This window comes from Drosophila sulfurigaster, chromosome X (assembly GCF_023558435.1).
Source record: "Drosophila sulfurigaster albostrigata strain 15112-1811.04 chromosome X, ASM2355843v2, whole genome shotgun sequence".
Taxonomy (NCBI): Eukaryota; Metazoa; Arthropoda; class Insecta; order Diptera; family Drosophilidae; genus Drosophila; species Drosophila sulfurigaster.
The window spans coordinates 5,608,707-5,630,699 of NC_084885.1; the positions used below are offsets into that span (position 1 = coordinate 5,608,707).

At 42.4% G+C, this 21,993-nt stretch overlaps 3 protein-coding genes across 6 annotated transcripts; all 3 read right to left on the reverse strand.

Moving 5' to 3' along the window:
• Window positions 1–30: 30 nt before the first annotated feature.
• On the reverse strand, window positions 31–3,988 carry LOC133849319 (molybdenum cofactor synthesis protein cinnamon). The gene is made up of 7 exons (XM_062285314.1): window positions 3,811–3,988; window positions 2,958–3,739; window positions 2,449–2,897; window positions 2,229–2,387; window positions 2,006–2,168; window positions 808–909; window positions 31–718 (listed from the first exon to the last, which is right to left on the reverse strand). Exons 1-7 carry the CDS (start codon window positions 3,839–3,841, stop codon window positions 575–577), a joined length of 1,830 nt encoding a protein of 609 aa, XP_062141298.1. The 5' UTR covers window positions 3,842–3,988; the 3' UTR covers window positions 31–574.
• A 159-nt stretch (window positions 3,989–4,147) lies between these two features.
• LOC133849321 (cytochrome c oxidase assembly factor 6 homolog) lies at window positions 4,148–4,864 on the reverse strand. The gene is made up of 2 exons (XM_062285318.1): window positions 4,780–4,864; window positions 4,148–4,702 (listed from the first exon to the last, which is right to left on the reverse strand). Exon 2 carries the CDS (start codon window positions 4,566–4,568, stop codon window positions 4,269–4,271), a length of 300 nt encoding a protein of 99 aa, XP_062141302.1. The 5' UTR covers window positions 4,569–4,702; window positions 4,780–4,864; the 3' UTR covers window positions 4,148–4,268.
• A 1,060-nt stretch (window positions 4,865–5,924) lies between these two features.
• Window positions 5,925–20,296, reverse strand: LOC133849318 (mucin-5AC). 4 transcript variants are annotated; one of them, XM_062285310.1, is made up of 11 exons: window positions 20,166–20,296; window positions 17,286–18,868; window positions 13,280–15,445; window positions 11,894–12,144; window positions 11,402–11,826; window positions 10,311–10,552; window positions 10,052–10,242; window positions 8,833–8,994; window positions 8,230–8,767; window positions 7,794–8,167; window positions 5,925–7,725 (listed from the first exon to the last, which is right to left on the reverse strand). In XM_062285310.1, the coding sequence occupies exons 2-11, from the start codon at window positions 18,678–18,680 to the stop codon at window positions 7,524–7,526; spliced, it is 5,946 nt and encodes a 1,981-aa protein (XP_062141294.1). In that variant the 5' UTR covers window positions 18,681–18,868; window positions 20,166–20,296; the 3' UTR covers window positions 5,925–7,523. The 4 variants fall into 4 exon arrangements, with proteins under 4 accessions (XP_062141294.1, XP_062141295.1, XP_062141296.1 ...); XM_062285311.1 differs by having other exon boundaries at window positions 20,092–20,287; XM_062285312.1 differs by having other exon boundaries at window positions 20,042–20,287.
• Between the last annotated feature and the right edge of the window lie 1,697 nt (window positions 20,297–21,993).

Below are 21,993 nucleotides of genomic sequence, written 5' to 3' on the forward strand. Positions count from 1 at the left end.
AAAGAGAAAAGCACAATTTTTTTGGAAGAGAATTCGCAATCGAAGCCGAAACTGAAACCGCAACTGAAACCGAAACCGAAACCGGAAATTACGATTGCAGCAGCTAAACAACTTTCTTTCTTTCTGTACATATGTTAAACGCGTTTCAATTGTGCAACTGCAACACTGCAAACTCTGCATCTTTCGTCCTTCGTCTAAAGCATCCTTGTCTGTATCCTTATGCATCTGCAGCTTCGATCTTCTACGGATTTTTTTTGTTTGCTGATTATTATTAATATTATTACGATGATTTTTATACGCGTTTTTTTTTTGTGCATATTTTTTTTTGAAGGCTACAATATTTTTATTTGTAGTCCTGCTGCCGGTGTTCGGTAAATTTCGGCAACCATTGCGTATACATAATGTTACGATTTATACACAATAAATATTATACAAACATATCAATATATAAATACATATATAGTTATATGTATCTTCCATGTATGTATACAAAAAAATTAGTAACGTTTATTGTCATTTTGTTTGTGATGCTTTGATTGTTTTGGGATTGGGATTGCGATTGATTTGTCGCAATCTATTCGTATTTTGAGATGAAATCGTAGCGCAGCACGGAGGCGCTGTAAACGTCACCCGAACGTGCCTGCGTCTTGTCCGCTGTGCGTCCAGGCAAATGGATGACCACATCGGCGCCCACAATGCTCTGCAGTCGACTGCTGATCTGTTGATGATGGAAAGAGAAATGCGATTAGAGAGGGAGTGAAAAGTGGAATGAAGTGGAGAGCTGTCCTCTCTAGACTCTAGACTTACCTGATCCCCATTGACGCTGGCATGCAGCTGGCCTTTAATGCTGCTCACTGCGGCACGCACGTATTCCGGACGACCATCCAAGTCGATGGCATCGTTCAGCAGCTGCAAAGGAGTGAAAAAAGAGGTTTTGCTAAAAGATTTACTTTTATAATACATAATAGAATGAAAAGCAAACAAGTAAGAAACCTTAAACGCAAACAGTGCGGTATTAATTTGAAAATATACCGAATTAATATACCAATAATATACTAAAATATATAGCACATGCTATATTTGGTATATTGATATGGTACTACACTGAAAATATATCATAGACTGCAGAATATACAAGATTATCAGCCAAATCAACCAAGTCTCCTACCCTTTGGGTATCGGATATATGCACAAAAGAGTTTACTAAAGAAAGCTACTACTTCAAAGCTACATAATAAACTATCTGCTCTTGTCTTGTGCATGCAAATCGACATAAATACCTATTTTACAATGCAACTGGACTATTAATAAAAAAAAAAGCTGAAATTAAACTACTAATTTGCTGCCTGTGAAACATTAAATCATTGACAAAGCAAAATTGAATCGTTGACTTGCCAACTAAATTCCAACATCCAAAAACTAGCTCATTTAATTAAATCAAAATTGACAATAAACTAAATTCACTGCGCTTTTAAATGTTCCAGTTTGTGCCAAGGTTATTCAAGCATTTAAAGAATAGTCTTATCTACATTTATCTAGCCATAAATCAATTTTACGTATGTTTTTGGCCAACATTTCTGCATTAGCATAGTGAACGTAATCGTAAAGTTAACTAGTTAACTTATAAACACTTGTGAAAGTCATATTTGTTTATGTGCTAGCCCGATAAGAGGCAAACACTTCAAGTTGCTGCATCATTTTGACGAAAGCCTTTAAGACGCTCTGGGGCTTATCGGAAGCAACTTAAGAAAAAAGATAACGACGCAACGCAATAGCGTCATAGAATTGAGTGTGCGGGGGGAATGCGCATAGGAAATTGATTGATTGGTTTTTGGCTTTCTCAATTGTCTGCGATATGTGGTCGAGTGCTTTCTACACACACTACGCGTCTAATCTACGCTCAGCTCAGAATATGCTGGCAAAAAGGTCGCGCGATAACGACGCCGACAACTGCAATTTCACAACATATTTTTGTATTAATAATTGAAACGTGTGTGTTTCATACCGTCACATTAATCACGGGCAGGGAGCATTTGGCACGCGGCCAGCCGGCGGCCCAGCGTATCGCTGGCAATGCAAACAGATGGAATGTGACAAAGGCGGAGACGGGATTGCCGGGCAGGCCAAAGAAATATTTGCAATCCTTGCTCGCAAATGTCATCGGTTTGCTAGAGAGATAGAAAACATTTCAAATTCAATGCTTTTTGCTGCTGCTTCTTAAAGCTTACCCGGGCTTCATGTTGACGCGTCCGAAATGTAACTTAAAGTTAAGCGCCTGCAATGCGGGCTTAATGAAATCCTTGTCGCCCATGGAGACGCCACCGCTGCAAATGATAAAGTCCGCAGTCTTAAACAGTTCCGACAGCGTCTGCTCAATATTGTCCAAGCTAAAAGAGAGCATATGTTTAGTTGACAAATTCCCTTTGGTAATACTCGTCTTTGACTTACTCGTCGCTCAGTACACGATGCTGCAGACAATCGAAGCCAAAATATGCTAATAGCTCCTCCAGCATTGTGGTATTCGAATCATAGATTTTTCCATCAGCTGCCGGCTGATTGGGTGCCAGCAGTTCGCTGCCCGTTGAGATTATGGTAACGATTGGCTTGCGCTGACTCAACTGGCTGCCAACGGATGCCAGCAGCGAATTGCTGACAACGGGTGAAGCATCGTAGGCGGGGAACACACGCTCACCCCTGGCCAGATCATGACCGACAGGGCGCACATCCTGGCCAGCCTTGGGCTCGACGAGAATGTCCACCAGACTCTCGTCGCCGTATTTGTCGCGCTGCAGCAGTTTGGTGTCCTCCACCTGCACTACACAATCCGCATCCAAGGGCAACGGTGCACCCGTATTGATCTTAAAGCACTCATCTTCCTGCAGGTGATGTTCAACGATCTGCATCGAAATATAGTATTAAAAACACATGAAGTTGATGAGGTCAATCATTAAGCTTACCTTATCACCAGCTGCAATGCAGCCCAGCACGCGTTTAGTGCCCGAGAAGCCTGTCGACTTCATGGCATAGCCATCCTTGATCGAAGCACGAAACGGCGGAATATTCACCGGTGACACCAGCGCTTCCAGTTGCTGCACATCCTTGTAATTGAGGCGCTGCACAATGCTCAGTATGGTGTCGAGTGCCTGTCGCACGGGCAACATTGGATACGGTGAATTGCGATCCGTATCGTTGCCAGCGCCAGTTTTATGTGGACAAACATGTCGATGATGCTGACGCTGTTCCGGTTGATTAGTTTGCTGCAGTGCAGCATGCGTGCGCTGCACTAGACGCAGATTGTTGCGCATAAGATGGACGGCATGCGGCAACAGATCACGCACCACATCAAAACATTCGATGACAGCCTTCTCGCTGCCCGGGAAATTCAATATCAACGTGTTGCCAGCAATGCCGCATATGCCGCGCGATAATGCCGCGAATTTCGTCTTTTGCAGCGAGGCCATTGCAATGGCCAGCGTCAGTTGATTGCACTCGCGGTCGATCAGCGGTCTAGTTGCCTCCGGTGTGACGTCACGTGGCGCAAAACCGGTGCCGCCGGTGGTCAGAATGATGTGGACATCGCCGCGATCGATCCACTTGCGTAGCTCGCGTTGTATCAGATCGCGTTCATCCGGTAGCACGCTGGCAATAACATCGGCATTGTCGAAGGATTCACCAATCAGCGCCACCAGCCGTGGTCCGCTGCGATCCTTTGCAGGCTCCTCATAACAGCTGTCACTAACTGTGCCCCAAAAAAAAAAACAGTTTGTAGATCGTTCTCATAGAATTGAAGTTTTGAGAAGTTCTACTTACTTGTTAATACAGCAAATGTGATGGCATCCATGGCGACATTTATGTAAGCTCTGTTGCGCAGTTGCTCACTACTTGATGCTACCAATTAAATTAAATTGTGTTTAATAAAGCGTTTAGCACTCAAAACGAAACACGCACCAAAAAAAGTTTTCGATTGCTTCGACCGTTTTTGTAAGCCACAACGCGTTTTGGGGATTTTTAGTGCGTTTCTCTCTTTACTTCTGATTCTAGGCGCGTGTACACACTGGCAAGGCAACATTTCAAAAAATTGCCAATTGGAATTTTATATTTCACTTAAATAATGGGATTTACCAACTTGCATATAGTTGTTGTACAATCGTAATGTTAATTTATGTTTTATTTACACTACACTACAACAATAAAAAAAAATAATAAAGATTTATATAGCGTAACAATTAACCGAACATCACGAATTCCACTGGGTCATTTTTATGTATTTATTTGCCTGGTGTTGCGCCAGCTCCAGCTCCGCCAGCAGCCCTTGCGCGCTCCTCAAGAGGATCGTAGCCGGACGCCATCTTCTCTTTGAACTGTTCATACGTCCGCTTGCGATCGAAATGTTTCACCCATTGGCCAGGGCAGGATTTCTCAAAGGCCTTGCGCATTGCTTGACAGGCACTGGGCACTTTTTCGCCGCTTGTCGAACTGTGCTTGGGCGCATTCTCGTCCAAACACTTCCAGTATTCATCACGATTCGACCAGCACTTGGCACGCTCCGCTTTGTCCGGAAAACTCATATTGGCAGTGACCGATTTGTTTTGATACGATGGGGGGATGTGCTGCGATTTTGTAGTCTGCTTCTTAGTCCACTATCTGGTTTTGCATGCTACACAGTCGTCAAATCGTGTCCTGTTATTGCAGTCTTGCACGTCTGCGTTGTAAAACATTTTAAATACACGTAAATTAATATATAAGTTTAGTGTTTAACAAATATTCATCAGAACCAACCTCAAAAAATTACAAAACATACAATTTGCCGAAACTGTGTGGCCAGCTGTGCGGTAATATTGCCCTAACAGCTGTACGGCAAAATTAAATGACTGGCAATATTGCACGCAGGGTTGCACTAAGAAATCGATGCGCGCAATCGATATCGAGATTTTGAATTTAAAATATGACTGTTGCACACAGCACACACATTTGATTTGATTAAACGCATGATTTTTCAGTTGTATTACAATTTTATTTGATTTAATATCTCTGTGACCTATATTTAACATTATTGGTTTTCAATTTCAACTAATCAGTGTTTGTGTGGTCTATCCAAAATAATAAAAATATTATACTTGCTTATCAATTCCAAAAATAAAAATAAAATATATGTATATGGAACAAAACAAATAATCGCATACCGATAACAATAAAAACGTGAGTGTATCTACTTAATTGGTAAATGTCGTGCGTGGAAACCGTTATACATATACATACATACACATATTGTATTTATGCAAATATTGTTTATATATATGATACATAAATTACGTATTGAAAATGCTGCTCTCCGGTTCATATGCAAAATAGGGGGGCGCAATAACTGCCCCGTTTTAATTGAGCAAATGGCCACGACGAGCTCTCTAGACATACATAATACAATATAATAATAATAATGATAATAAAATGTGTGTGATGTGTGAACTCTAGGAACACTGCAAATCTCAATGCGGTGATGTTCGTTCGTATTACAAATTGGATTTCTTTTTTTCTCTTCCTTTCGATTCTCAAATGACATTTTGATATCGTTAGATATAGCATAGTTATACAATTATATTTGATTAACAGTTGTGGATCTCTCTATAGTGTGTGGATTTATTTCAGCAATGATTACTTATCATTAATGTGTATATATATTTTTTTATATTTATATATATCTATTGTACATATAAACATTTACACAAATACATTTATTAAGTTGGGAGGCCACGCTGTAAACGCTGCAATACCTCTATGTACATCTATGTATATATATATTGTATATATATTCTATATTTCTTAATAGATCTCAAATGATGTGATTCGTTAGACGCAAGGATATGGTTGAAACTCAAAGATTAAGTAAGATGATTAAGATGATGATGATGCTGCTTTAAGTGGTCACATCTCAAAATGCATTGCAGTCAATGTATTGTATTGTATTTTTTTTTTTATGTTGTATTATTCCTGTAGTACCTTGTGTCCTGGCCTCCACACGTAATATTGAACTCGATCCAGTCGAGGGAATGAGCCATACAGTGGGGCGGCGCGGGGTTCTTTGAAAGCTTTTGAGGCACTTGTGGCTTTCTTGCGCAAAGCGAAAATGCAGCAGCCATTACAGTTCAATTAACCATAACAGTAGCGACCAGGCTGTAACTTCGACGTCAGCATCCGCCGTTAACTGTTACAGTTGCTTTGCCGTTTAAACTACAAAACCAAAAATAAAACAAAAAAAAAGTAACAAAAAGAATTCGGAAATGGGCGACACGACAATGGGCAACACCTCTTTTATCTCTCGCACACAATCTCAATTTCTGCATTCAAAACTAGTTTTTTTCGTTTGCTTCGCTATGTATGAATCTGTGTATGTGTGTGTGTGAGTATTTATGGCTAAAATACAATGTTCAATGTAACAAGTATTAACGACTATCAGTACTTTGCCCAGCACAAACATTCAATTATCAATTTTGATTCTTTTGTTGTTGTGTATAATTTGTTATAGATTTATGTTTAGTTTGAATGCATGCTCGATGCTCCATCGAATTGGTCTAAATAATGTTTGCCAAAGAAACACATACACAAACATAGATACATACACATGCATATTAGATATAACTAGTTATATATTGTAGTAGAAAACAAGTTACAATTTATTGTTAAATTCACGTCGTTAGTGCGATTGGTTGTTGGTTGTTGCTTTTGCTGTTGTTGTTGTCTCGCTATTGTGTGTTGCATTGTTGCTGCTTGTTAAAGCTCATTTAACAATTCCAATTACATACATACATATAGTATATAGTAGTATATAGTATCTGTACATACGTATTATATATATGTATGTGCTTTCTATATGCTTATGTATTGTTGCCTATGACTAGATACAAAATTCTCTCTGCTTTTCGCGTTTGTTCTTCGCTCTCTCAATCGTTTAGCTTAACATTTAAACAATACAAAAAAAAAGGGATGTCTTAAATATTTATGTATACATATATCTTGTATATATATATATTTATAGATTGTTTTGTTTTGCCATTATTTTTGTATTGCACAATGCGGCATGCAGCTTATTGTATGATTTTGTGTGTTTTTGTTTTGTCATTAAAAGTAGTAAAAAGAAAACGTATTTAATTAGCTCATAAAAACAAATACATAATAATAATAATAAAAAAAAAAATAATGTGTGTCAACACATACATGCTACATACATATACATTCATGTATAAACAAATAACTAAATTAAATGTGTAGGTAGATAAAACCTTCAAACATATTTTGGCAGTCGCAGATTGCCAACACATCAACAATTTGCATATTGTTGCTGCTGCTGCTGCTATTCTTGTTGTTTTTTTGTGTTGTATTTTGCATATTTATTTGTAATATGGCGCTTGCAATTCCTTTTTCCTTTGTGTGTGATGCTTGGCAACTTGGCTTGGCCAAGAGAGTCCTTGTCGAATTGATTTGTTTTGATTTGACTTATCCCGTTCACTGTTTGTTGTGTCCTCTGTTTAAAGTGTTGGCGTTTGGCATTGCTCTTGTCGCACAGCCTCCGCAGCCACTGGCAGCGCTTCCTCCTCGCCGCCCGTCACTGTGGGCGAAGCATTCGAGCTGCCGCTATGCAACGCGTACTTGCAGCTGGCTGTGAGACAACGACAACCGCCGCCGCTGGCACGTTGCTCCGCACGCCAGAACTTGTCACCATAATCGTAGCTAGAAGAGTTGGAGAAGTAAATAATCAAGCTGCAAGTGAATGGATATCCTACTAGCTTAGAGCTTACCAGATTTCCTCGCCGGCGTCGATGTCGCGGCAGGCGAAAAAGGCAATTTTGGGAAAGCGATAATCCTGATGCTCGTAAAAGACACGCACAGGCAATATATTTGGTTCGCACGAATGATTGAAGAAGCGACTGACATTGCCGTAATAATTCGCATCGATGCAATGCCCATTGTCCAGATCAAAGTAGTAGCTATCATCAGTGCGTCGATCCGCCTCCGGTGCGGTGAGAATCTCGCCCGTATAGCTGGCCACAAAGGTGCCCTTGGGCACATTGGCCAACGCACGCACTCCCCAGCCCTTGGCTGGCTCCTCGCACTCCACAATCTGCAGCGGCGTTCGTGTACCATTCTGCACCACGCGATTCTTGCACGACAACTAGAGAAGCGAAAGAGAGGTGTTAGTTAATGTTGAGAATGATTCCCCATCAGCACACTCACCTGATTGCAGCCACAGACATCGTTGCATTCAAAGATCACCGCCGGATCGTCGTAGTTAAAGTCACAATTGAGTCGACTCTCGGCCGTGTACCAGTTCTGCGATGAGGCGCCGTTGCACTGGCAAAGATCACTGCTGCAACTGTCGAGGCAGGAGCAGATGCGCATCTGCGACACCCGACGATCGATCTGCACCGGATTCTGCAATATTATGCAATTGGTAATGTACTTGAAATCGGGCCACATCAATGCGTCCGCCTCGTCCTCGTGCTCCGACATTGTCAGCTCATTGCGGACCGCCTGAATCGGACGCGATTCACGGCCATTCGAGGCATCGGCGCACACAACTCGCGTCCTCAGTCCGAGCGGACGGAAGCTGCGCATCTGCATGTTGAAGCCAACGGTTCGTCCGCATTCCGACTCCTCATTGGGTATGCAATCGAAGGGCAGCTGCTCCGCCTTGTTCTTGATCATCAGATCGGCGCCATTCGCTATCAATGCGATGCACATACGCGTCACCGAATGACGACACGCAATGTGACTGTGAAGATGATAAACATTAATGCAAGTTTCTTTTCTTTTTTCACCGTCTCTGGTTCTACTTACAGCGGCGTATCGCCCTCGACATTCTGCACATTGCAATCGGCGCCCGCTTGCAGCAGCACCGTGATCGTCTCGAGGCCATCGTTGTGCAGCGTCGACCAATGCAACACCGTGTTGTTGTCATTGTCGCAAATGTTCGCATCTGCGCCATGATTAAGTAGCAAACTAAATAAAAAAATACATATTATAAGAATTGAACTTCAAAGTGTTAGTTTACTTTTGTAACTAAATTTTAAGAAAATAATATTCCAATATATTATTCAATTCTTGCTTAAATTGTGACTAATTGTTTCTATATGATATTAAAATTTGTTGCAGTCACGTGATACATCTAACTAAGCTATTATTGCACTATCTTATCTATTTATATCCAGGGTAATCATAAATTGAGTACTACATTTGAATAAGTAATAAGTTTACTAAACAAAAACATAATTAAAGTAGAATAATACAAGGCGAACAGCCTAAGCTAATAGGAAATTGCACAAGTAAGAAAGTACACTCGACTGTAGTGTACTCGACTTTGAGATATCCGCTACCCATTGCATAAAAGCAAAAACCAAAGGAATATACCGCAAAATATTTAAAAAGAATATCGAATTATAAATTTTGTACCAAATTAATATACCGCTAAAATACTAGAAATATACCAACGGCTATATATTTAGCATATTGATACAATACTGCATTGCAAAATATACAATAAAATGCCAACAATACCATATTGTAAGCCAAAGCAAAACTAACTACAAAAGTATTTCTTAAATAACTTATATCTGTATCTGACTGCAACCAAATTTCCAAGAATCACAAAAACTATAGTTATTATTCATCTCGACTCTAGCTTCTTACGCTTGTTATTCGATTTGTATCGATTTGCGGGGGCGGAAGTGAACATGGCAAAAATTTTGATACGTGATCTGCGTACAAACATTACAAGTGGTGTCGATAAAATTATATTTCTATATCTTATAGTCTCTGAGATCTAGGTGCTCATATGGATGGACACACAGACAGACGGACATGACTAGGGTGTTGATGCTGATCTTTCTGGCTATTACACACATTTCCTGGAGGAACAAAGTTATAATACCCTTCTAATCTATAAGTATCTAGTATAGTTACAAATAAATTGTATTTAGCTATAAACTGACGACAATATAAAATGACTGATAGTTTTGAAAATTGAGAAACTCAGTTCACTAGAGAGTAGACCACACACCTGACGATATCCGTGTGTCCCAGCTCAGCTGCCCAGACCATCGCCGTCCAGCCGCCCTCGTCTTGGGTGTCGATGAAGCTCAGAAAGTTGGCAATATTGCGCGAAGCGCGATAGCTGTCCACAATGAGCTGTGCCGCATCCAGATTACCCAGCTTGGCTGCAATATGCAGACTCGTCATGCCATCTGGACCCTGTAACATGAACAGATAAATGTCAGATAAGTCAAAGCAATACACAAAAAGAATGTCTCCCCACTTACCTTGATGGCCACATCGGCGCCGCATTGCAGAAACAAATTGAGCATATCGCATTTGTCATTGGTGACAGCGCACATCAATGCGGTGCGCAATTCGCTGTCCACGATGTTGACGAAATCCTGCGAGCTGGCGCCCTTGCAGAGCAGCAAATAAGCCATCTGGAGAGTGCCAGAGTGAGCGACCAGATGCAGGCAGGTACCGTTAAGATATTCACGCATTCGAGTCAGCACATTGTAATCGGCAGCTGGAAGTGCGAGGGAGAGGAAGATGGAAATACAATGAATTAGAGCGAGAAAGTTGAAATAGATTGGGGAAGATAGCGAGAGCTGCTTTTACAGTTTCTCTAACGAAATTACAAATTAACAATAAGTTCAGTGCAATCAGTTATGTTTCATTTTAGAAACAAATTATTCTGTTTTTCTATAAGCATTGGAATTCTTTATAATTTGGTATTGATTATACAAAATAATGAAAGCTGCTTTTATAGCTTCTCTGACAAAATTACAATTTAAGAATAAGTTAATTGACTGAGAAGATTGCAATTAGTTATCTTTGCATTTTATAAACAAATTGGTTTTAGTTCGGTTTTTCTATAAGAATTGAAGTTTTTCATAATTTGGTACAAAATAATGAAAGCTGCTTTTACAAATTAACATTGGTAAGTTAAGTCGATCAATACGGAGACGTCTGTAATCAGTTATTTGAAGCATTGCAATTCTATAAATAAATTGGATTGAGTTGTGTTTTGCTACATGAATTGGAATTCTACATAATTTGGCACACTTTTTAAGTTAGTTAATAGTTGTTGCTAATAATACAGTTGCACATATAACAATCCAAATAAATGTTGACGCCAGTTTTTAGTTTGCAAATTGACTGACTAAACAAGATTGCAAAATGCATAGAGCAAGCTACAATGAACTATTAATTATAGTAGCCAAAATTGTAAATTTTTCTAACTTGGTTTTAGAAATGTTACCAAATTTAGCTAAAACGGAACGAACGCTAATATAATTCATTTGACTTTAGAGAATGTTTATCTACAGCAATTAGCTAAACCGGAATGCAGTTTGTGCGTGTGTGTTCTATCTACCTAGTATCTCGGCCACACGCTCCAGATCATCGTTCTGCACCGCGTAGTACATGTCGCGTGAGTTGAACTCGGTGGTGACGCGACCGCTGGAGGAAACCATGCGACCACGTTGCACCACATTCATCACGGACTCGGGTATCAGCTGTTCAAAGTTGATGACGTTGAGTGCATTTCCCGCACTATTACCGCCACTCGCTCCTGCTGCTGTTGTTGCCGCTGTTGACGATGCCGTCGAGGCTGCTGTCGATGCCTTGCCATTGCTGCTGCTGTTGGCACGCGTGCCATTCGATTTGCTGGACGTGGAGGCGACGTTGCCGATAACTGCGCTGTTCTTGCCACGTGTGGCACTCGATGTTGAGGCTCCTTTGGCGCTGGGCTTAGCGAACTGCGTGAGATGCGCTGACGTCGTCAGCTTGGCGGGTTTGCTGTGAGAATAATTACAAAAGATGTCGTTAAAAGTTCAACTTTTGGTAATCAAAAACATCAACTTACATTTTGGTCTTCTGGGCGGGCAGAAAGACGGGCAATGTTTGGCATTTCATGGTTACGGTTGAGGTGCGCTCCGGCGTATCGAGACCGCAGTGCGGACACTTAAGCACCAGCAGCGGACTGGGATAACTGTGTGAGGAGGAGGAGGAGCCGTTGTTATTGCTGGCGCCATTGTCGTAGGGACTGTTCAAGATGAAGCGTTGCGCGCAGTCCGGATGAAAGAAGTGCTGTTGCTTGCATAGCACGAATTTGCCCTGCAAAAACAAATGATTGATTGAGTGATTGACTGATTGAGGTACTAAACATTCACGGCTGTCGTTCAACAGTATTCATTAACTGCAATTAGCTAAGCGATATGATTGATGACGATTTTTTGTAGAATTAGCTTTGATTGATCACTTGTTCAATCATATAGTAAGCATTGATTGCTTGAATGATGAAGGCTTTCAAGAATTACCAACATGTTTTTATTGATTGATTATTTATTCAATCATAAGTATAGTAGAGCATCTTTAAGGGTTAATTGTTTGATTGATTATTTGCTCAATGAAATTGTAAGCATCAATGGCTTGATCAATTGAGTCTTAGAATTAACAACATATTTTGAATGATTGATGAATCGTTCAATCAAAATTATGGTAAAGTACTTAAAATTTAATATTAATATATTGAAACAAATATTTGGTTATAATTATTCGCATTACTATATGTCTTTAAAGCAACCATTATTTGGTAGATTTTTGATAAATGTGTAAGGCTATCCAAAAAAAAAGCTTTAGTCGAGTGTGCTCGATTGTGAGATACTCGCTATCTATTTTAAATCAAATCAAAACAGTGTGGTATTAATTTTAAAATATACAAATTTCATAAACCACAAAAATACTATGCAAAAAATATACCAAAGGATATATTTGGTATATTGATATAGGACTACATTCAAAATATACCATATTATCAACCAAAGCACCCAAATTTTGAAAAGTTTAAAGAATTTTGAAAAAAAGCCAGTCTGGCAATTTACGTTACCCGAGCAAAATTCAGCTTTCTAGCTGCTACCGCTTAAAAAAGTAAGGATTTTTACCATAATTTAAATGCGCGATTTTAAAAAGTTGAAGAGTGGGAATATTGAAGAAAAAAAACCTTACAAATGATGTAAACTGTGCTGTGAGCAAAATTCAGCTTATATGGGTTATAAAAGTAAGACTTTTTACCCCAATTTTAAAGTTTAAGAGTTTTCATTTTGAAGAATATTGTGTACAAAATTCAGCTTTCTAACTGCTTCCGCTTATAAAAGTAGAGATTTTAACCCTATTTTAAAAAAAGGTTACAAAATGCAGCCTCCTAGTTGCTGCCGCTTGAGCGCGTTAATTAGTCAGTCAGTGCACTCACCTGTGTGCAAAAAATGCCACAGCCGGCGCAGCAATTGTGGGACTGCAATCGCTTCTTGTGCTCATCACAGAGTATCATGTAGCCCACTCGCTGGCTGGGACGCAAGAGATTGTGGACGCCGGCAGAGAGCTCATTGCAGCAGCCAATCTTCTGCTCATCAATGTTGTCGATGGCACAGCAATACGAAGCATCCGGAGCATTGGGCGCATAATACGGCGAACTCTTCTGGCACAAACAGATGAATTTGACAACAGCAGCCGCTGCGGCAGCGGCAGCCGAGGTGCTGGCCACAGCATCGCTCGCATCATGGGCAGCGGCCAAAATGGCGCTATTCAAGGCCTGCAACTGAGCATGATCCAGCGTCGTGGTCGTCGCTCCTCCTCCTCCACCTCCAGCTGCAGCAGCTGCTGCTGCGTTGGCGCCACGCACGCCAACGCGTCGACTTAGCTTGCCACTCGCTGTGGTTGTTGCTGGAGGCGGTGCAATCGTGGCTGCTGCTGCTGCGGATGGCGGTGGCAACGAAAGCGATTGCTTCGTCCGGCTGCCGACGGTCGTCTCCTTGCTGGCATTGCGCAGTCGCAGCGTTACACTTGGTTTGCCCACTTGGACTCGGGTGGTGGGCACAAACTCCTCGTTGTCCGTGTTGGAGCTATCGTTGTCGCTGGCCTCCTCGCTGTTGTTGCGCCGCAAGCCCAGCGTCTTCAGATGCTTCTCCTTTTGCTTGGCAAGCTTGCGTTGCTGCTTCTTGTTCAGCTTGCGCTCCTCGGGCGAGCGATTCGCATTCAGTTTGGCCGCCTTGATGTCGCTGATGAACTGCTCGAGATCGGGACACGGCGGCAGCAGACTTTGCGCCAACAATGCCGCCCCAGAGTTGTCAATGTCACGCTGTGACTTAGAGAACAGACGCTTCTTAATCGAATTACTCCCAGCCGGATGCTGCTCGAAGCCGCTTCCCCCGCCATCCGATTTGTCGCTCTTCTGACGCGACGTCGATGAACCTCCATTCGATCCTGCGCCACCTCCACATGATTGCAACGGCGTCTCAAAGTGTGCGGCAGCGGCAGCTTCGCCTTCGGCAGCTGCCTCCCAGTGGGTCAAGCGTTCGATGCGCTTCGTCTCGAATTCGCAGCGCAGCTCGTCGTTCTCCAGTATCTTGGGCGTTGGCTTGATGCGTCGCTTCGAGCGCTTTGGCAGCTGGACATCGCTCACGCTGCTGCCGGACATCGAGCTAAGCGCACGCTTATTGCCATTGGACAGCGCTGCAGCTGTTGCTGTTGTGTTGCCCATGTTGCTGCTGGCAGCTGCAACACTTGCCGCTTGTGACGTTGATTGAACGATTGTCGCCGCTGGCGCTGTGGCTGGCAATTTGGCCTTGCGTCCGCGCTTCTTTGGTGGCGTCTTTTCGTCCAGCACCGTCGCAACAGCGGGCAGCGCTTCCACAACAGAAGCTGGAGGAGCTGCAGCAGCCACTGTTGCCACTGACAGCTGCTGGGTGTTGGATGGCTGCACCTGCTCCTGGGCTGTTGTCGTCAGTGGCTCCGCTTTGATCTCATCCGGCCAGCAGACTGCAACAGCCGCAGCGGAGAGATCATGACGATTGCCCAGACGCACGCTGCGTCGCATGCGCTTTGCATCGCCACTGGGTGCAGTTGTTGTGGCTCCAGCTGTTGTGTTGCTGTCATCCTCGTGCTCCAGTTTCACCACCAGCAACTCCGTTGACAACTCATCCTCTGGCAGCTTGCGTCGTCGTCCCACTTTACGCTCTGGCTGCGTGGGTGTTGGCGTCGGCGTCGGCGATGTTGTCTCCTCAGCTGTTGGCTGCTCCGTTTCGGCAACTGTGATTTGATCCGCATCGGTTTTTATCTTTTTGGCACGTCCACGTCCGCGTTTTGGCGCTGGCGTTGCGGCTGGCGTCGCCTCCTCGACAGCCGTCTTTTCTGGCTCCTTCTTCACATCGCTGACCAGCGGCGTTTGGTTGTTCTCCTCGGTGGCCAACTCTACCGACGCCGTAGCCTGCTCCAACTCCGGTATTGGCTGCTCCTCTTCCTGCTTCTGCTGCTGCTCCTGTTCCACTGGCAGCGATGTCTGTTCCGGTTGCAGTTCTGCGTCGTCTGTGGGACGCGGCGTGCCACGAAGTCGCCGCATGCTGCCTGCAGCATTTTGTTCCTGCGTAGAAGAAGCAACCGATGTTTAAATCTTTTGTATCTGTCTAAATTTTATTATTTTCTATTCATGTTTTTCATTTTCAAAGCTTTCGCACTTCCTAACTTCTTTTATTTCAAACCACCTACTGACTCTCTCCTTTCCTTTACCACTGACTTTTCCTCACCACATAGCAAATTTCCTTTTATTTTACCTTCTCTAAATTTCTGTGTAACTTTTAGTGCACTTCATTCATATAAAAACAAAATACACATTTCACTTTCTATGCCACATGTTCTCTACTTTCTTCTTTTTCTTTGTTTTTACTCATCTACAAACCATTTGCTCCTATTGCTGTGGGAATTTGTTTGAGCTTTGTGACTCCTCGACCAGCAGCAGACCAAATGGAGTTCCAGCTGCAGCTGCAGCGTCCAACTGCTGCTCTCAGGCTACTCCCTCAATACCACAACTCAACTCAACTCAACTCAATTCAGCAATTCCAACAATTGCGAATTCCAGCTAACAACTGCTGCTGCCATGTCCTGGCTGATATGACGCCACAGCGTTGTTATGACAACAGCACTTGCCCCAACACACATGCCAAAACGCTGTGGCACCGCAAAAAGGGGGCGGCACTCAGTACACAAGCTGCCACATTGCCACTCTTTGCTCTTTGCTCTTTGCTTTGCAATGCTGCCACACTCAGGTGCAGCTTAGCTAATTGAATCATTTGCTGTGCGGTTAAAGCAAAGGATGCTTTTGCCTTTTTGGTTTTTGAGGGATATTCGAGCATAGCAAAGTTAATGCGGTTCAGAGCATTAATTATGCTAAATAATAAAGAATTTGCAGAAACTTTATTTAAAAAAAAAAAAAACAGACGAGAAAATGTATTTGGTAAATTTGCAATAATCTGTCAGTGTAAATTTTCCCAGAACTTTCTTATGTCAGCATTAGACAGTTTTAAATTACCAAAGTTTTTTTGAGTTGATGCTCAGCATTCAAATTGAATTTACTCAATGTGTTTCTCTCTTTGCTCTGTCAAATTTCCTTCGTTGTTTTTCACATTGATTGAAAGATTTATTAGCGCTTAGCGAAGCCGATTTCATCATCAATTTGATGATGTGCGCGTAGTTCTCTTTGTTTTCGGTTGCGACTCTTTATTTCCCTTGCTAACATTAAAATTAACTGTGGAATTTCGGAATTTTGTAATTTTGCCAAATTTATCTATAACCTAAATTCTCTGCTAATCCCATATAACTTTCATTTACTATTACCGTCTTTGAATATATTTTTTATCATTCACTTTGCAATGTCAAGTTCCATATTTTACTAATTAAACGAAAATCGAAAAAATCCTATATGAACAATGAGCACGTATTCCTCGAAATCTCCATAAATAATCTGTCTATAGTATAAATTTGCTCTGAATATAATTGAATCAAGCTTAGCGCTGTTATCGCTTTTTTTTGATTTGCAGTGAATTATTTCTGCAGTTATTTTTAGTCTCAATAAACCGTTGCAACTATACACAGACTATTTAGTTATCTGTATATACATAGTTACATTACATATGAATCATATTCCTAGCCTAAATTCGAATAATTTGCAAATTATATTTGATGTCTGGGGGGAAATCCCAGTTTCATACCATTTACATGCTCTGTCTTACTCACACACACACACAAGCGCACACAGTGAGCCCTTCTCTATGTGCAGTGTGGCCAGCTTGTGTTGTGTATGTGTCTAATTGGGACGCAAAAGTAAAACGGAAAGTGAATCAAACACAAAATAAAAGAATTCGAACATTACCAATTTACACACCCGCACATACATAGCGCAAGCACGCACACGCGCACACACTTACGTTTTTATCAGCAGTCACCGCTGCCTCTGCGGCTGCTTCTGCTTCTGCTGTCACTGTTGTAGTTGTAGTTTCTGCTGCTGGCGCTGGTTCGGCTGTGACGTCGTCGCTGCCAGCGTCGCCCTGAGCAGCTTTCGTTGATGTTGAATCTGTTGCGTCAGCAGCGACGTCGGCAGCGTTGACAACAAGTGGAGCGTCGTCCAGTAACATTGGGGATGCCGTTGATGCTATTTCTGCTGCTGCGGTTGTTGTTGTTGTGACCTCGACTCCAACTTCAGCAGCAGCAGCCGCCGCTGACGTTTGCTGCTCCTGCGTTTCATCCAAAAACTCTTCTTTAGGTGTTGTTGCGGTTGCGTTTGCGGTTTCCAATTCATTTTCATGTTCAGTCTTAATGCTTTCGGCTGTTGTTGTAATTGGTGCTGCTGCTGCTGTACTTGTTGTTGTTGCTGATGCACTTTCTGTAGCAGCTGCTGCTACGGTCACAGCTGCTGCTGCTTCTGTTGTTGTTGTTGTAGTTGTTGTTTCTGCTATTTTGCACGCTTCCTGCTCCACTTTGACTGCAGTTGTTGTTGTTGCCGTTGCCGTTGCTGTTGACTCTTTTTCTTCTTCGATAGCATTTACTTTATTTGCATTTGTTGTTGTCGCCGCAGCAGCGTCGATGTCATCGCTGCCATTGGCGTCGGCGTCGCCTTCGCCTTTTGCTTCGGGTGCGCATTCGGCAACGTCATCGTCATCATCGTCGGCTGTCGTTTCGTTAGGCGGCGCTGCCGCTGCCGCTGTCGACGTCGACGTCGCTGCTGCTGTTGCTGCTTCAGCAAACTTTGTTTCGTGTGTGTCTGCTGCTGCTACTGCGGCTGCTGTTGCTTTCGACGCATCATCTTCTGCTGCTGCTGCAATTTGTGTTATTTCTGCAGTGGCGGCTACATTGGCGCCTTGGCTTTGGCGCTGGCCTTGAGGCGACTGCGACGCCGACGGCGACTGTAAAAGCTCAGCGCCAGCATCGGTAGCAGCGATTGTTGCTTCCGTCTCCACTTTAACATCCGCATCGAGTTGTTCTGTTGTTGTTGTTGCCGTCGTCTCCTGTTGCTTCTCGTTGTTATGGGCAGCACTGGCATCGGCATTTGCATTACTCGCATTGGCAGCACTGCTGGCAGCAGAAGCAGCAGCATCGTTATTTTGTTGTTGTTGCTGCTGCTGACTGTTGTGCTGCTGCTGCTGCTGCTGCTTCTTCTCCTTATCCTTGCACGCAAATTGATTGTTGGCCAAATTGCGCCACTTGAGCGTTTTATCCTCGGCCAAATCCAAATTGAGCAGCGTATCGCCTTCGGCAGTGCTTGTGGCGCAGTCGCTGTTAAATTTGCTCGACATGCTGTTCATCAGCTCCACAAAGTCCGTCATCTTGTCCCCTGCTTCTGCTTCTTCTTGCTATTGCTATAGCAGCAAAATTTGTTATTGTCCTTCGTTGTATTTACTATGTTATACTTTCTGTCTTTTGTTCACGTTTTGTGTGTTTGCTTTGTTTTGATTTGATTTCATTTATATTGCAGTTCATTTAAGCTGCGCTTCTGCTGCGATATCGCGTCGCGCTACATTAAAAATCAGAAACGGAATCGGAATCAGAATCAATATTCGGTATTTTCCACCACACGAATAGTTGAATGGGCCAAGGGGAGGGGGTTTTAATGCGATAAGATTTGAAGTCACTTCGCGTTCAACGATTTATCTATTTTTTTTTCACTTGCTATACAACCATTTTTCAGAATGAAAATATACTAAATAGCTAAAACTATAACAACTAAAGCAGCAGCTCAAGCAACGGTAAATAGCAATCTGGCTCTCGCTCTAACAAACACAGGCAAAGCCACAAGCACACAGACACACACACACGCGCAGCCATATGCATATCAGTGTTTGTGTGTGTGTGCGACAGGAGGCGCCTTTTTACGAGCAGCCCACCTTCGCAGGCAAAAGGGGCCACGCACACACACACATCTGAAGGCACACACGCGAACGCTCACTCACACATACACACACACTGGCACGCAGAGCAGCAGCGCGGTTGGAGTTGACGTTGACACCACGAGACGACGTCGACGTCGCCTTTTGCTTTTGCCTTTTTTTTTGTTGTTTTTGCTTTGCGCGTACATTTTATAAATACTACCATATAAAACATGTCGTTTCAATTGCAATATACATATGCATATAATACTTATTAATTACATTTCAATATTCAACTCAACAAACAGCAAGGAAAAAAAAAAGAAATACACCTCTCTCACTTCACTTCACTGAGCTGATTCTGATTAGCTCACAACATGCTGTTTTTTTTTTTCTTTGCATGAATATGGCCAGCTTTATTGTTGTTTTACTTTTCGTCTTCTGCTAAACGACGACCGTGGTGGCTGCTCAGTTGCTGCGCTGCTGCTGCTGCGGCGCTGCTGCTTTAGAGCAGTTATACATAGTTTGTAATTGTAATTGTTAATTTGGATTTTTCAGCTGCACTTTTTCGCCCCCTCCCACAATTTGGATATTGAGACATTTAGATGCAAATTTCATGTTGATTATATTTCTTTTTTGCTGATATTTAAGTTCGTCATTTTCACACCTAATCACAGCGAAATCAATTTGCACTCACACATACAGAGGCAGAAAAGTGTGTTCAATACCCTGACTGCAGTTGCGTCGTTTTCGATAATATTAATTATGATTTAAGTAATGTTGTTTTGTTGTTACAAAAGAAAATAAAGAAAAACACGCACACACACACGACGAGCCACACACGCACATGCACACACACACGCGCACGCACACTTTGTTGTTTCGCTTCTTTCTGTTTTTTTTTTGTTGGTCCGTCGTTCGCCGTTATCCGCCGCCAGCACATACTCAGTGCGTAACTCTTAGCGAGCCGTCTTCTTCGTCTCCTCGCTCACTCTCACTCACTGGCCTGCTACTCTGTTGATAGAGCTCTGCTCTGGCTACCGCCGTGCCTTCTTACACACTACATACATATGGCCGTATAATTCAACACACATTTTAATGTCAATTTGGTATTTTTTGTTTCTGGTATTTTTGCTTGTCAATTTTGATTGGACAGGTGGTCATTAGTGGAGTTCAATTCCTATGCTGGGGTGTGTGACAAGAAAACATTAATCCATTAAAGCAATCTATGATTATTTTATATGGACTTTTTTGGTGCCACATTTCTAAATGCAATAAAATGTCAGAGACATAATCAATATTGTATTACTTGTAGCAAGGCATTGAGTGAAATTAATTTGGTATAACGTGCGTACTAATTTACTAATTCTGGCCTCACACAAGTATATTCGTAATGGCGTCAAATGAACCGCGCACATTAGCAGACAATTTGGCACTTGACATTGCACAAAATTGGAATTATGGTATTTTCTGTAATCTAGCGTTAACATAAAAGTGCGTATATATGTGCTCGCGTGCTGTTAGCTCAATTTAGCGTTAACAGGCTTTTTCCTTCGTTTGGAAAATATACCGATATACCACACAAAGTTTGATAACATTAAGGCAATTATTGGGGGTTTTGTGTTTTCGCTTGGCTAATAGACAATAATTCGTCAATCAATCAATTGATTGCTGTATTATGTTCATTACTAAATAATAATAATTGTTAAATATTGTAATTTTATATTATTTGGCTGGGAAACAACCGTCAAAATCGATAGCTCCAAAAATGTAAAAAAAAAATCGAAACTTAATCGATAATCCTCATTGTTATCAGTTGTGCGCCCTATATTTGAATACGTGAAAGGATGATAAATGGTAATTGAAGGGGGAAACACACTGCTCAAATGACAAGACAGGAATAATAGTAAGCTTTAATACAAACATAAGTAAAATGTACATAAGTAAAACATAAGTAAATGACAAATTGATTTCTGGGGCATCACTCACAAAGTAGACACATAGTAGGCGCCACCGCAGACGTTACAATAGTATTGACTGCTCTTGCCCTGCTCTGTTTTCGGATCGGGTTGCAATGACACAAAATATTTGTTGATCGCGTCGAGAATTTCCTGACGACGTTGCTCTAGAAAGTCGACGGCCTGCTGCTGATAATTTTTGATGCAGTGCATCAGCATGCGATACAGCACCAGTTCGGTGGAGACAAACGTGTTGAGCCGGCGATCAATGCCATCCACCTGCTGCTCCATAAAAGTGCGCGTCAATCGCAACAGAAACTGTGTTGCCTGCTCACTGTAGGAAAGTGACGTGGCATCCAGCACATCCATAAAGCTGCCCAAATTGCCAATTTCCTGCACAAACTTCTGTCCAAATTGTGCGTCCAACTGATTCACATCCAGACGCACCTCGCCATCTTCAGTAGTCACAACCAAACTGGGCAACAAAGCAGCGGTAGCTTTACCGGTCGGCAACTTGGTGGCACCTTGGGTGCGACGTGAGTATAGCTTAAGCAGCCCCAGCAGCGTCGCCTTCACGGGAATATCGTTCAAAATGCGCACAATGTCCAGCTTAATATTGTTGCCTCCACCATGCATGAGCCATGATACAATTATAGAAGGTAGTGTCATGATACAATTATAGAAGGTAATCTGAGGGTTAATGCACAAATTCATTGTCGTCTCACTCACATTACTACGCTGAGACCCTTTCACTCGCACTCATTGTCATGATTGTAGAGGGACAGCTTTTGCCGATGAGACTACCTTGTATTATT

What these genes read in the sequence shown, in the direction of transcription:
- LOC133849319 (XM_062285314.1), bottom strand. Translation starts at nt 3,841, where the DNA reads ATGGATGCCATCACATTTGCTGTATTAACAA. An exon ending in GCATTGCAGCTGGTGATAAG is followed by an intron (nt 2,898 to 2,957) that starts GTAAGCTTAATG and finishes ATTTCGATGCAG; the next exon opens with ATCGTTGAACATCACCTGCA. An exon ending in CCAGCGTCAATGGGGATCAG is followed by an intron (nt 719 to 807) that starts GTAAGTCTAGAG and finishes CATCATCAACAG; the next exon opens with ATCAGCAGTCGACTGCAGAG.
- LOC133849321 (XM_062285318.1), bottom strand. Translation starts at nt 4,568, where the DNA reads ATGAGTTTTCCGGACAAAGCGGAGCGTGCCAAGTGCTGGTCGAATCGT.
- LOC133849318 (XM_062285310.1), bottom strand. Translation starts at nt 18,680, where the DNA reads ATGACGGACTTTGTGGAGCTGATGAACAGCATGTCGAGCAAATTTAAC. An exon ending in GCGCCGATGTGGCCATCAAG is followed by an intron (nt 10,243 to 10,310) that starts GTAAGTGGGGAG and finishes TTCATGTTACAG; the next exon opens with GGTCCAGATGGCATGACGAG. An exon ending in GTCGAGGGCGATACGCCGCT is followed by an intron (nt 8,768 to 8,832) that starts GTAAGTAGAACC and finishes TCATCTTCACAG; the next exon opens with TCACATTGCGTGTCGTCATT.